This window comes from Hemitrygon akajei, chromosome 9 (assembly GCF_048418815.1).
Source record: "Hemitrygon akajei chromosome 9, sHemAka1.3, whole genome shotgun sequence".
NCBI classification, from domain to species: Eukaryota; Metazoa; Chordata; class Chondrichthyes; order Myliobatiformes; family Dasyatidae; genus Hemitrygon; species Hemitrygon akajei.
Genome location: NC_133132.1, coordinates 13334345 through 13347622, shown reverse-complemented (window position 1 = coordinate 13347622; position 13278 = coordinate 13334345). Strand labels below are relative to the sequence as shown.

The 13278-nt window shown below is 47.5% G+C and overlaps 1 protein-coding gene and 1 long non-coding RNA gene across 3 annotated transcripts in view; both read right to left on the bottom strand.

Annotated features, from left to right (window-relative positions):
• LOC140732882 (uncharacterized) overlaps positions 1-12771 on the bottom strand; it is a 35747-nt gene extending 22976 nt beyond the window's left edge. For both annotated transcript variants that reach the window (XR_012100179.1, XR_012100175.1), the window contains exon 1: positions 12477-12771. This is a non-coding gene — a long non-coding RNA (uncharacterized lncRNA). The remainder of the gene's footprint in view (positions 1-12476) is intronic.
• LOC140733751 (uncharacterized) lies at positions 1922-11463 on the bottom strand. Its single transcript, XM_073057483.1, has 3 exons — positions 11448-11463; positions 2958-3667; positions 1922-2362 (listed from the first exon to the last, which is right to left on the bottom strand). Exons 1-3 carry the CDS (start codon positions 11461-11463, stop codon positions 2222-2224), a joined length of 867 nt encoding a protein of 288 aa, XP_072913584.1. The 3' UTR covers positions 1922-2221.
• Positions 12772-13278: the final 507 nt, after the last annotated feature.

Here is a 13278-nt window from a genome sequence, read left to right as displayed (position 1 = left end):
AACCCATGCCACCTCTTTCTAATGATTTTATTTAATATTTTACCAACAGAGCCACACAACCCCACTACCGCTTGTTCTTTCAAGAAACATAAGTATCTGGCAAACTAGAGGACCTGCAGCTTCTAGCAATCTACAGAACTACACACAAAATGCTGGAGGAGCTCAGCACGTCAGGCAGCATCTATGGATGGGAATCAACATTTCAGGCCAAGACCCTTCATCGGGACTCTTGACACCCACGTGTCTGAAATATCAACAAGCAAAGAAAATAGAAAGTAGTGTGTAATAGGGAGAACCTTTGACAGAATTTAGTTCAAGGCTTAAAAAACCCCTGCCAAACAGAGCCCACTAGTTAACAAATACAACACAGGCAATAAACACTTTCATCAATACCGACATTGACTTTTTTTGATGAAAATTTCTTGGCCCCATTTCAATCAGTGAAATTTGCAAAGACAAATAAGAACTTTAGAAAAGACTATTTACACTCATACCCACTTAGATTAACATTACTTTGGACAGAAGGAGGAAGAGAAATAACACACATGAAAAATAAAATAACACAACGGTCAGATAAAACTTCTGAGTATATATTTTCATCAAATATGACCAGGATTCAGCACTCCATGTGTGTATATGCAATCGTGATAAGAAATACAGACCAGAAAACCTAAATGAGAGGCCAACTCAGAAAAATGAATCATCACTATGGAAGAAAACATTAACCAGTGGAATGAATATGACCCTCCATGGGAGACATCCCAACGATCTGAGCAGACGAGATGTTGACAAGGAAGCATCGAGCACCTGACAGAGAGTTGGAGACCTCTTCCCAGAAACAGAGGGGTTCCTTACAGAAATACAGGACAAGGTGGTTAACAAAAAGTAAGAAAAAAATTAAAAATACATACAAAACAAACAAACAAGACAATAAATGCAGAAAATGATGAGAGAAACCAGACACAATCCAACACATTCCAGAATCCTGCAGCAGTTTAACTCAATCTGATTACTTACACAGGTACAATCAAGTGGCAAATATCCTTCACCAAAACCTTGCTTTAAAATACAAACTCATGAATGCCCTCCATCACTTCATAAAGGCACCATAAATTCAAACCTGATCCAGTTTTAGAGTCAAAATCATACAAATTATATGACAATCAATACATTATTTCAGATAGGACAATCCATAATAACCATTCAGATACACAGGATAAACAAGCAGGAACAACTCCCTCAATAGATAAAACCATTCCCAACACACGTTTTTTGACCAGTGGAGCACCTCACCACAGGTATTGTTTGTGTCATCAGACAAATGAAAGATTTTCTCTGTTAATCAGCTTCCAAATGTTGCTACTCTGTCATTCTTTGCCACGCCCCACTGCTGATTCCCTTCTCCTCATCATACGTTCTTACCCCGACCATCGTCCAGAGCCCCAAACTCTGCCCTGTGCGGACCCGCCTCTGGTTTCTGACCCTGCTCCGTTGAACATCCAACTAATGGTTTCCCATTCTGCTTTCGGTCTTTAGAAGACAAGGGTGTTTTCTAACAACCCTTTAGAAGCAGAGAAAATGACCCATAATGTGGAAATGAACACTGAATAAGGAGGTTAACTCCCAGTGTCATTCTCCATCAGCCCAGAGATTAGAGGGGTGAAGAACATCTCAGACAGAACTGCAGTCAGCTCGACTTCTTCAGTCTGCAGAAAACTCAAGGGAAACCTCTTCACCCACAGAGTGGTGACTGTTTGGAACCCATCACCACAGGGAGAGCGAGAGGGGAACAACAGGGGAGGATTTAAAGGGACTGTTGTGGAACTGAATCACTGGCAGGGTCCAGCCAGCCTGGGTTGACTCTCTACCGTATACTGGGTGTGTTATAAATTCACTAAGTACTGGAGGCAGAGTTCAAAATAGAACTGCTTTATTTGTCTCAGATCCAGAATATTAAACTCCAATCCCATTAAAGGTGAATGTGCAGCAGAAGAAACTCTTCCCATGCCCAGTGACCAGGGTGCAGAACTGGGTGTGGTGAGCAGCAGCAATAATTGCAGAGTTCAGCACCGACAGTCACTCTCGAAATTGCATTCAGCAACGGTGATGGACAAATATCCAGCTGATTGAAACTTTCTCCCCAGTGTGAACCCGGTAGTGTGTCACAACTGTAACACGCTGTAAGGTTTCACTGCTAATGTAATGGCCTCTCTGCAGTGTTTCACTGCTGAGGTAATAGTTTCTCTGTAGTAGCAATGTTTAGGTTACGACCAGAGATAACAGGGTTTTGGAGTGAGAGACTATCCAATGAGAGAAATGTTCTTCCTTGTGAGTCTGGAAGAGAGATTTTCATGGTCTTTTGCTGTGGAGAGATGAGAAGACACGAATGGAGAGAGTGAGCCCTTTTTAATTTTTTTGTTTACTTCACTAACCCTATAGTCAAAATAAGAATTATAAATCTCAATCATTTAATCACATATTGTGTACTGTCTGTTATTTCAGGATACTGATCTGTTACAGGGGACACATCACACAGCATCCACTCAAATGAGATTTCTTAAGTTTGGCCGGGCTGGAGGGCTATCACCCCCAATATTAAGCTGCTAGCTGAAGTGAGAGTTACATAAGGTTAGATGACTGAGTGAATCGCTTCCCACATTCACAGCAGGTGAACGGCCTCTCCCCAGTGTAAACTCAGTGATGCACATTTGATTGATTTGGCTGAGAGAATCTTTTCCCAAAGTCTGAGCAGGTGATCAGCCTCTACCCAGTGTGAACTGACCCGTGTGCTTCTAGGTGGGATGACCGAGTGAATCCCTTCCCACAGTCTGAGCAGATGAATGGCCTCTCCCCAGTGTGAACTGACCGGTGTGCTTGTAGATGGGATGACTGAGTGAATCCTTTCCCACAGTCTAAGCAGGTAAACGGCCCTCTCCAGTGTGAACTCGCTGATGTACCTTCAGATTAGATGACCGAGTGAATCCCTTCCCACAGTCTGAGCAGGTGAATGGCTTCTCCGCTGTGTGAACTGACTGGTGTCTCAGTAGGTGAGATGATGTAGTGAATCCCTTCCCACAGTCTGAGCAGGTGAACGGCCTCTCTCCAGTGTGAACTTGCTGATGTACCTTCAGTTTAGATGAGCAAGTGAATCCCTTCCCACAGTCTGAGCAGGTGAACGGCCTCTCACCAGTGTGAACTCTCTGATGTTCCTTCAGTTTAGATGACAAAGTGAACCCCTTCCCACAGTCTGAGCAGGTGAATGGCCTCTCTCCAGTGTGAACTTGCTGATGTACCTTCAGTTTAGATGAGCAAGTGAATCCCTTCCCACAGTCTGAGCAGGTGAACGGCCTCTCACCAGTGTGAACTCTCTGATGTTCCTTCAGTTTAGATGACAAAGTGAACCCCTTCCCACAGTCTGAGCAGGTGAATGGCCTCTCTCCAGTGTGAACTTGCTGATGTACCTTCAGTTTAGATAAGCAAGTGAATCCCTTCCCACAGACTGAGCAGGTGAACGGCCATACTCCAGTGTGAACTCTCTGATGTTCCTTCAGATTAGATGACCGAGTGAATCCCTTCCCACAGTCTGAGCAGGTGAATGGCCTCTCTCCAGTGTGAACTTGCTGATGTACCTTCAGCTTAGATGAGCAAGTGAATCCCTTCCCACAGTCTGAGCAGGTGAATGGCCTCTCCCCGGTGTGAACTCTCTGATGTAACTTCAGTTTAGATGACCGAGTGAATCCCTTCCCACACTCTGAGCAGGAGAACGGCCTCTCCCCAGTGTGAACTCTCTGATGTACCTTCAGTTGAGATGACCGAGTGAATCCTTTCCCACAGTGTGAGCATATGAACGGCCATTCCCCAGTGTGAACTGACTGGTGTGCTAGTAGTTCAGATGACTGAGTGAATCCTTTCCCACAGTCTGAGCAGGTGAATGGCCTCTCTCCAGTGTGAACTTGCTGATGTACCTTCAGCTTAGATGAGCAAGTGAATCCCTTCCCACAGACTGAGCAGGTGAATGGCCTCTCCCCAGTGTGAACTCTCTGATGTTCCTTCAGTTTAGATGACTGAGTGAATCCCTTCCCACAGTCTGAGCAGGTGAACGGCCTCTCTCCAGTGTGAACTTGCTGATGTACCTTCAGTTGGGATGAGCAAGTGAATCCCTTCCCACAGTCTGAGCAGGTGAACGGCCTCTCCCTGGTGTGAACTTGCTGGTGAGCCATTAGGTCAGATGACCGAGTGAATCCTTTCCCACAAATTCAGCAGATGACCAGCCTCTGCCCACTGTGAGCCACAGGTGGGAAGACCGACTGAATCCCTTCTCACCCACAGAACAGATGAATGGCCTTGTCCCAGTGTGAATTTGCTGATGTACCTTCAGTTGAGATGATCAAGTGAATCCATTCCCACTGTCTGAGCAGGTGAATGGGCCCCCCTGTGTAAAATGACGGGCGTGCCAGTCGGTCAGATGATCGAGTGAATCCCTCCCCACAGTCTGAGCAGGAAGGATGATCGAGTGAATCCCTTGCTCCACTTCTTAAATATCTGGACAGAGACAGCAAAACTGGTGTGTTGTGTTTGAGATTCCTGCAGACAAATTCTTTGTCATTTTTAACCTGTAAAAACATTTACAAAATCCATCAATGTGTGTAGGACAACATTTCAGACGAGATCACTTGAGTTGTCAAGGTGTGATCTGACATCACACTGTTACAGTGAGGTTCAACCCAAGTTGAAAAGAGAAATCATCTTGTAACTGGGCATAGTGCTGGTTTCCGGAATGACCATCAAATTCTCTGATGCTCTTCCTGTCTCAAATGAGCTCAGGACATGGAATTATGATATTGTAGTCATTAATGAGTCTTGGTAGTATTGGAGAATAAAGTTGCATTGTTTGCTGTGTAACCAAAACTATGTAACCAGCCTTGTGTTTGCTATTTGCTATGTATCCAATTTATTAGCCAGAATGAAATCTCTGTAATGTCTCTGTACTATTGAACACATCAATGCCTTGAGAATGTACCTAACAGTGAAAGTAAGCATGTAGAGATAGTGGTGGTAGACGGGATCGTGGAGTGGTGTGATGGTGTGGGGACCAGTCAAGGCCGGGAAGGGGAACACGTGTTCCAGGGAGCAGACTAGAGCAAGTATGGGCTATGGAGTGGTGTGATGGTATGGGGACCAGTCAAGGCCGGGAAGGGGGACACGTGTTCCAGGGATTAGACTAGAGCAAGTATGGGCTATGGAATGGTGTGATGGTGTGGGGACCAGTCAAGGCCGGGAAGGGGGACACGTGTTCCAGGGATTAGACTAGAGCAAGTATGGGCTATGGGGTGGTGTGATGGTATGGGGACCAGTCAAGGCCGGGAAGGGGAACACGTGTTCCAGGGAGTAGACTAGAGCAAGTATGGGCTATGGAGTGGTGTGATGGTGTGGGGACCAGTCAAGGCCGGGAAGGGGAACACGTGTTCCAGGGAGTAGACTAGAGCAAGTATGGGCTATGGAGTGGTGTGATGGTGTGGGGACCAGTCAAGGCCGGGAAGGGGGACCCGTGTTCCAAGGAGTAGACTAGAGCAAGTATGGGCTATGGGGTGGTGTGATGGTATGGGGACCAGTCAAGGCCGGGAAGGGGGACACGTGTTCCAGGGAGTAGACTAGAGCAAGTATGGGCTACTGAGCAGAAATATTGGTGGCGAATCGAGAAGCTAATGTGCTGGTGATAAGCGTTGCAAGCGGATAGGGTAACTGAGATAGGAGACGGGGTATGCTGACGTAACTGAGATAGGAGACGGGGTATGCTAATGTAACTGAGATAGGAGACGGGGTATGCTAATGTAACTGAGATAGGAGACGGGGTATGCTGATGTAACTGAGATAGGAGACGGGGTATGCTGACGTAACTGAGATAGGAGACGGGGTATGCTGACGTAACTGAGATAGGAGACGGGGTATGCTGACGTAACTGAGATAGGAGACGGGGTATGCTGACGTAACTGAGATAGGAGACGGGGTAACTGAGATAGGAGACGGGGTATGCTGACGTAACTGAGATAGGAGACGGGGTATGCTGACGTGACTGAGATAGGAGACGGGGTATGCTAATGTAACTGAGATAGGAGACGGGGTATTCTAATGTAACTGAGATAGGAGACGGGGTATGCTAATGTAACTGAGATAGGAGACGGGGTATGCTAATGTAACTGAGATAGGAGACGAGGGTATGCTAATGTGACTGAGATAGGAGATAGGGTATTCTAATGTAACTGAGATAGGAGACGGGGTATGCTAATGAAACTGAGATAGGAGACGGGGTATTCTAATGTAACTGAGATAGGAGACGGGGTATGCTAATGAAACTGAGATAGGAGACGGGGTATTCTAATGTAACTGAGATAGGAGACGGGGTATGCTAATGAAACTGAGATAGGAGACGGGGTATTCTAATGTAACTGAGATAGGAGACGGGGTATTCTAATGTAACTGAGATAGCAGATAGGGTATTCTAATGTAACTGAGATAGCAGATAGGGTATTCTAATGTAACTGAGATAGGAGACGGGGTAGGCTGATGTAACTGAGATAGGAGACGGGGTATGCTAATGTAACTGAGATAGCAGATAGGGTATTTTAATGTAACTGAGATAGGAGACGGGGTATGCTGACGTAACTGAGATAGGAGACGGGGTATGCTGACGTAACTGAGATAGGAGACGGGGTATGCTAATGTAACTGAGATAGGAGACGGGGTATTTTAATGTAACTGAGATGGGAGACGGGGTATGCTGACGTAACTGAGATAGGAGACGGGGTATGCTGACGTAACTGAGATAGGAGACGGGGTATGCTGACGTGACTGAGATAGGAGACGGGGTATGCTGACGTGACTGAGATAGGAGACGGGGTATGCTGACGTGACTGAGATAGGAGACGGGGTATGCTGACGTAACTGAGATAGGAGACGGGGTATGCTGACGTAACTGAGATAGGAGACGGGGTAAGCTGACGTAACTGAGATAGGAGACGGGGTATGCTGACGTAACTGAGATAGGAGACGGGGTATGCTGACGTAACTGAGATAGGAGACGGGGAATGCTGACGTAACTGAGATAGGAGACGGGGTATGCTGACGTGACTGAGATAGGAGACGGGGTATGCTGACGCGACTGAGATAGGAGACGGGGTATGCTGACGCGACTGAGATAGGAGACGGGGTATGCTGACGCGACTGAGATAGGAGACGGGGTATGCTGACGCGACTGAGATAGGAGACGGGGAATGCTGACGTGACTGAGATAGGAGACGGGGTATGCTGACGCGACTGAGATAGGAGACGGGGTATGCTGACGCGACTGAGATAGGAGACGGGGTATGCTGACGCGACTGAGATAGGAGACGGGGTTTGCTGACTTAACTGAGATAGGAGACGGGGGATGCTGACGTGACTGAGATAGGAGACGGGGGATGCTGACGTGACTGAGATAGGAGACGGGGTATGCTGACGTGACTGAGATAGGAGACGGGGTATGCTGACGTAACTGAGATAGGAGACGGGGTATGCTGACGTGACTGAGATAGGAGACGGGGTATGCTGACGTGACTGAGATAGGAGACGGGGTATGCTGACGTAACTGAGATAGGAGACGGGGTATGCTGACGTAACTGAGATAGGAGACGGGGTATGCTAAAGTAACTGAGATAGGAGACGGGGTTTGCTGATGTAACTTAGATAGGAGACGGGGTAGGCTGATGTAACTGAGATAGGAGACGGGGTATGCTGACGTGACTGAGATAGGAGACGGGGTATGCTGACGTGACTGAGATAGGAGACGGGGTATGCTGACGTGACTGAGATAGGAGACGGGGTATGCTGACGTGACTGAGATAGGAGACGGGGTATGCTGACGTGACTGAGATAGGAGACGGGGTATGCTAACGTAACTCAGATAGGAGACGGGGTATGCTGACGTAACTGAGATAGGAGACGGGGTAAGCTGACGTAACTGAGATAGGAGACGGGGTATGCTGACGTAACTGAGATAGGAGACGGGGTATGCTGACGTAACTGAGATAGGAGACGGGGTAAGCTGACGTAACTGAGATAGGAGACGGGGTATGCTGACGTAACTGAGATAGGAGACGGGGTATGCTGACGTAACTGAGATAGGAGACGGGGTATGCTGACGTAACTGAGATAGGAGACGGGGAATGCTGACGTAACTGAGATAGGAGACGGGGTATGCTGACGTGACTGAGATAGGAGATGGGGTATGCTGACGTAACTGAGATAGGAGACGGGGTATGCTAACGTAACTGAGATAGGAGACGGGGTATGCTGACGTAACTGAGATAGGAGACGGGGTATGCTGACTTAACTGAGATAGGAGACGGGGTTTGCTGACTTAACTGAGATAGGAGACGGGGTTTGCTGACGTGACTGAGATGGGAGACGGGGTATGCTGACGTGACTGAGATAGGAGACGGGGTATGCTGACGTGACTGAGATGGGAGACGGGGTATGCTAACGTAACTGAGATAGGAGACGGGGTATGCTGACGTAACTGAGATAGGAGACGGGGTATGCTAACTTAACTGAGATAGGAGACGGGGTTTGCTGACTTAACTGAGATAGGAGACGGGGTATGCTGACGTAACTGAGATAGGAGACGGGGTATGCTGACGTAACTGAGATAGGAGACGGGGAATGCTGACGTAACTGAGATAGGAGACGGGGTATGCTGACGCGACTGAGATAGGAGACGGGGTATGCTGACGCGACTGAGATAGGAGACGGGGAATGCTGACGTGACTGAGATAGGAGACGGGGTATGCTGACGTGACTGAGATAGGAGACGGGGTATGCTGACGCGACTGAGATAGGAGACGGGGTATGCTGACGCGACTGAGATAGGAGACGGGGTATGCTGACGCGACTGAGATAGGAGACGGGGTTTGCTGACTTAACTGAGATAGGAGACGGGGGATGCTGACGTGACTGAGATAGGAGACGGGGGATGCTGACGTGACTGAGATAGGAGACGGGGTATGCTGACGTGACTGAGATAGGAGACGGGGTATGCTGACGTAACTGAGATAGGAGACGGGGTATGCTGACGTGACTGAGATAGGAGACGGGGTATGCTGACGTGACTGAGATAGGAGACGGGGTATGCTGACGTAACTGAGATAGGAGACGGGGTATGCTGACGTAACTGAGATAGGAGACGGGGTATGCTAAAGTAACTGAGATAGGAGACGGGGTTTGCTGATGTAACTTAGATAGGAGACGGGGTAGGCTGATGTAACTGAGATAGGAGACGGGGTATGCTGACGTGACTGAGATAGGAGACGGGGTATGCTGACGTGACTGAGATAGGAGACGGGGTATGCTGACGTGACTGAGATAGGAGACGGGGTATGCTGACGTGACTGAGATAGGAGACGGGGTATGCTGACGTGACTGAGATAGGAGACGGGGTATGCTAACGTAACTCAGATAGGAGACGGGGTATGCTGACGTAACTGAGATAGGAGACGGGGTAAGCTGACGTAACTGAGATAGGAGACGGGGTATGCTGACGTAACTGATATAGGAGACGGGGTATGCTGACGTAACTGAGATAGGAGACGGGGTAAGCTGACGTAACTGAGATAGGAGACGGGGTATGCTGACGTAACTGAGATAGGAGACGGGGTATGCTGACGTAACTGAGATAGGAGACGGGGTATGCTGACGTAACTGAGATAGGAGACGGGGAATGCTGACGTAACTGAGATAGGAGACGGGGTATGCTGACGTGACTGAGATAGGAGATGGGGTATGCTGACGTAACTGAGATAGGAGACGGGGTATGCTAACGTAACTGAGATAGGAGACGGGGTATGCTGACGTAACTGAGATAGGAGACGGGGTATGCTGACTTAACTGAGATAGGAGACGGGGTTTGCTGACTTAACTGAGATAGGAGACGGGGTTTGCTGACGTGACTGAGATGGGAGACGGGGTATGCTGACGTGACTGAGATAGGAGACGGGGTATGCTGACGTGACTGAGATGGGAGACGGGGTATGCTAACGTAACTGAGATAGGAGACGGGGTATGCTGACGTAACTGAGATAGGAGACGGGGTATGCTGACTTAACTGAGATAGGAGACGGGGTTTGCTGACTTAACTGAGATAGGAGACGGGGTTTGCTGACGTGACTGAGATGGGAGACGGGGTATGCTGACGTAACTGAGATAGGAGACGGGGTATGCTAATGTAACTGAGATAGGAGTCGAGGGTATGCTGACGTAACTGAGATGGGAGACGGGGTATGCTGAAGTAACTGAGATAGGAGACGGGGTATGCTGATGTAACTGAGATAGGAGACGGAGTATGCTGACGTGACTGAGATAGGAGACGGGGTATGCTGATGTGACTGAGATAGGAGACGGGGTATGCTCATGTAACTGAGATAGGAGACGGGGTATGGTAATGTGAGATAGGAGACGGGGTATGCTGATGTCACTGAGATGGGAGACGGGGTATGCTGACGTAACTGAGATAGGAGACGGGGTATCTGAGATAGGAGACGGGGTATGGTAATGTGAGATAGGAGACGGGGTATGCTGATGTCACTGAGATGGGAGACGGGGTATGCTGACGTAACTGAGATAGGAGACGGGGTATGCTGACGTAACTGAGATAGGAGACGGGGTATGCTGATGTAACTGAGATAGGAGACGGGGTATGCTGATGTAACTGAGATAGGAGACGGGGTATGCTAATGAAACTAAGATAAGAAATTACTATAAAGAATTCTGTGAACTAGGGCTTGGCGGACAATTAGTGACACGGTCATTAATTGTCTCAGCTTTTGTTTGCAAATAAAGGCTTAAACATCTCGAAGAATCTTCTGCGTCTCCTGGTTATTTCAAGAAACCACCACAGTAGCACCCAACAGCCTGAGGGATTGAGAGGAACAAAATATCCGGGGCCTCGATATCTCTTGAAACCCCAGGTTCCTTGCACCAGTTACCTTTCAACTTTTATTTTGGCAGGCACAGACAAACTGTCCACACTCAAAATTTCACTTCTGAAGGCCTCCCACTTACAAGTACTCCTTTGACAGAAAACAGCCTGTCCCAATCCACACTTGTCAGATCCTTTCTGATACTATCAAAATTGACCTTTCTCCAATTTAGAATCTCAACCCATGGTCCAGCCCTATCTTTTTCCATATTTATTTGGAATCTTATGTCATTACGATCACTAGATACAAAATGTTCCGATACACTAATTTCTGTCGTTAATGCGGGATCATTTCCTAATAGCTTATTGCATACTTCTACGTCGGGAATTCTACGTCGTGATTAAGGGCACATTTGACAAACTCTACCCCATCTAGTCCTTTTATGGTATGGGAGTCCCACTCAATACATAAAAAGTTAAAATCGCATACTATATCAACCTTTGTTTCTTGGCATCGTCTGCGATCTCTACAAAGTTGTTCCTATAAATCCCTCAGACTGTTGGGTGCAACCAAGTCCCAGTAATGGCTACAATATCATAATACCCTGTCCTGAGCTCATCTGACTTTCCTATGATGCTTCCTGCATTGTGATATAAACAGCTCAGCACATTCATCGCACCATGCTCAACCATTTGAATGCTGACTCTATCTGAGGTCTGAACAACATCTGTCTGGGTGTCAGGAAAGCAACCTCCCCCTCAAAGTCACAAAAACAAAAGAACTGTTTGTGTACTACAGAAGGAATGGAGACAGGCTAACCCCTATTGACATGAATGGATCTGGGTTTGAGAGAGTGAACAGCAAGTTCCTCGTCATACACATCACCGAGGATCTCATGTGGTCTGTACATACCAGCTGTGTGGTATGTGGCCCTGCGCCTCTTTCACCTCAGATGCTTGAAGAAGTTTGGTATGGGTCCCAAATCCTAAGAACTTTCTACAGGGGAACAATTGAGAGCAGCCTAACTGGCTGCATCACTGCCTAGTATGGGAACTTAATCGCAGGAACCTACAGAGAGTGGTGCAGACAGCCCAGCGCATCTGTAGATGTGAACTTCCCACTGTTCAGGACATCTACAAAGACAGCTGCGTAAAATGTCTCCAAGGATCATTGGGGACCCAAGTCACCCCAACCACAAACTGTTCCAGCTGCTACCATCCGGGAAACGGTACCACAGCATAAAAGCCAGGACCAACAGGCTCCAGGACAGCTCCTTCCACCTGGCCAACAGACTGATTAATTCATTCTGATACAATTGTATTTCTGTTAGAATGACTGTCCTATAAACAAAGTATTTATTATAAATTACACATTGCACATTTAGATGGAGAAGTAGTATAAAGATTTCTACTCCTCATGTAGAGGATTCACCCACTTCACTATCCGTTCTGGCATTCTGACTCCAATCCCCTCCGCAACTTTAGTTTCACCACACACCCTCCCCCGCCACACACTAGCAAGCCTTACCACTAGGATTTCCAGCATCTGCAGATTTTCTCTTGTTTGTGAATTGAGCAAGTGATTTTCTCAACTGTTGATGTAAGAGATTTTGTTCCCTTTCTCCGAGTTCCTAATCCTTGCATTTAGACAGCTGGAGCTCAGCTCTGTCTGAGAGACCCATTCCCTCATCAGCCGGAAGCTCTGCGGGGCCCGTGTGCGGATCGTGGGGCTGAGAGAGAGGGAAGAGAGCAGGACTGTCCCGGGATTACGAGCCACACTGTCCGGCCTCACAATCAATAAATTCGCCAGGAGATCCTCCCGAGGCCTTTTGTGTACTGCGCGCATGCGTGATGTTCGCAAACGTCAACAACCTTCAGATGCAGCACAATTTTATACGCAGCGCTTTCTGGGTAATCACGGTGCCATTAAAGGTTTCTGCAAGCACCGGTTTCATGTTCACCGGTTTTTTTCTGTGTAGAAAACTCAGCAGCTCTTTTAACTAAGAAAGCGGCTCCCATAAACAATATACTCAATATCAACAGGCATTCCGTTTATCTAATGCCAAAGTACAAATGCAGATATAAAACACAAGAGATTCTACAGTTGCTAGAAATACAGACACACACAAAATACAGACACGCAGTATTTTGCAGAAATTTACCACCTTTTTTTTCGATCTAGCAGTTTCAAAATTTTTCTGATTGTTCATTTGTAGCCACATCCTGCTGCTTCGGTTCCTTTTCTTCCCCCTCCTTGTGAACTCTAGACCCCATCTCTCTCTGGAACCCCAAATCCCTGAATCAGGCTGGCAACTCGTTGGTTTCTGGCT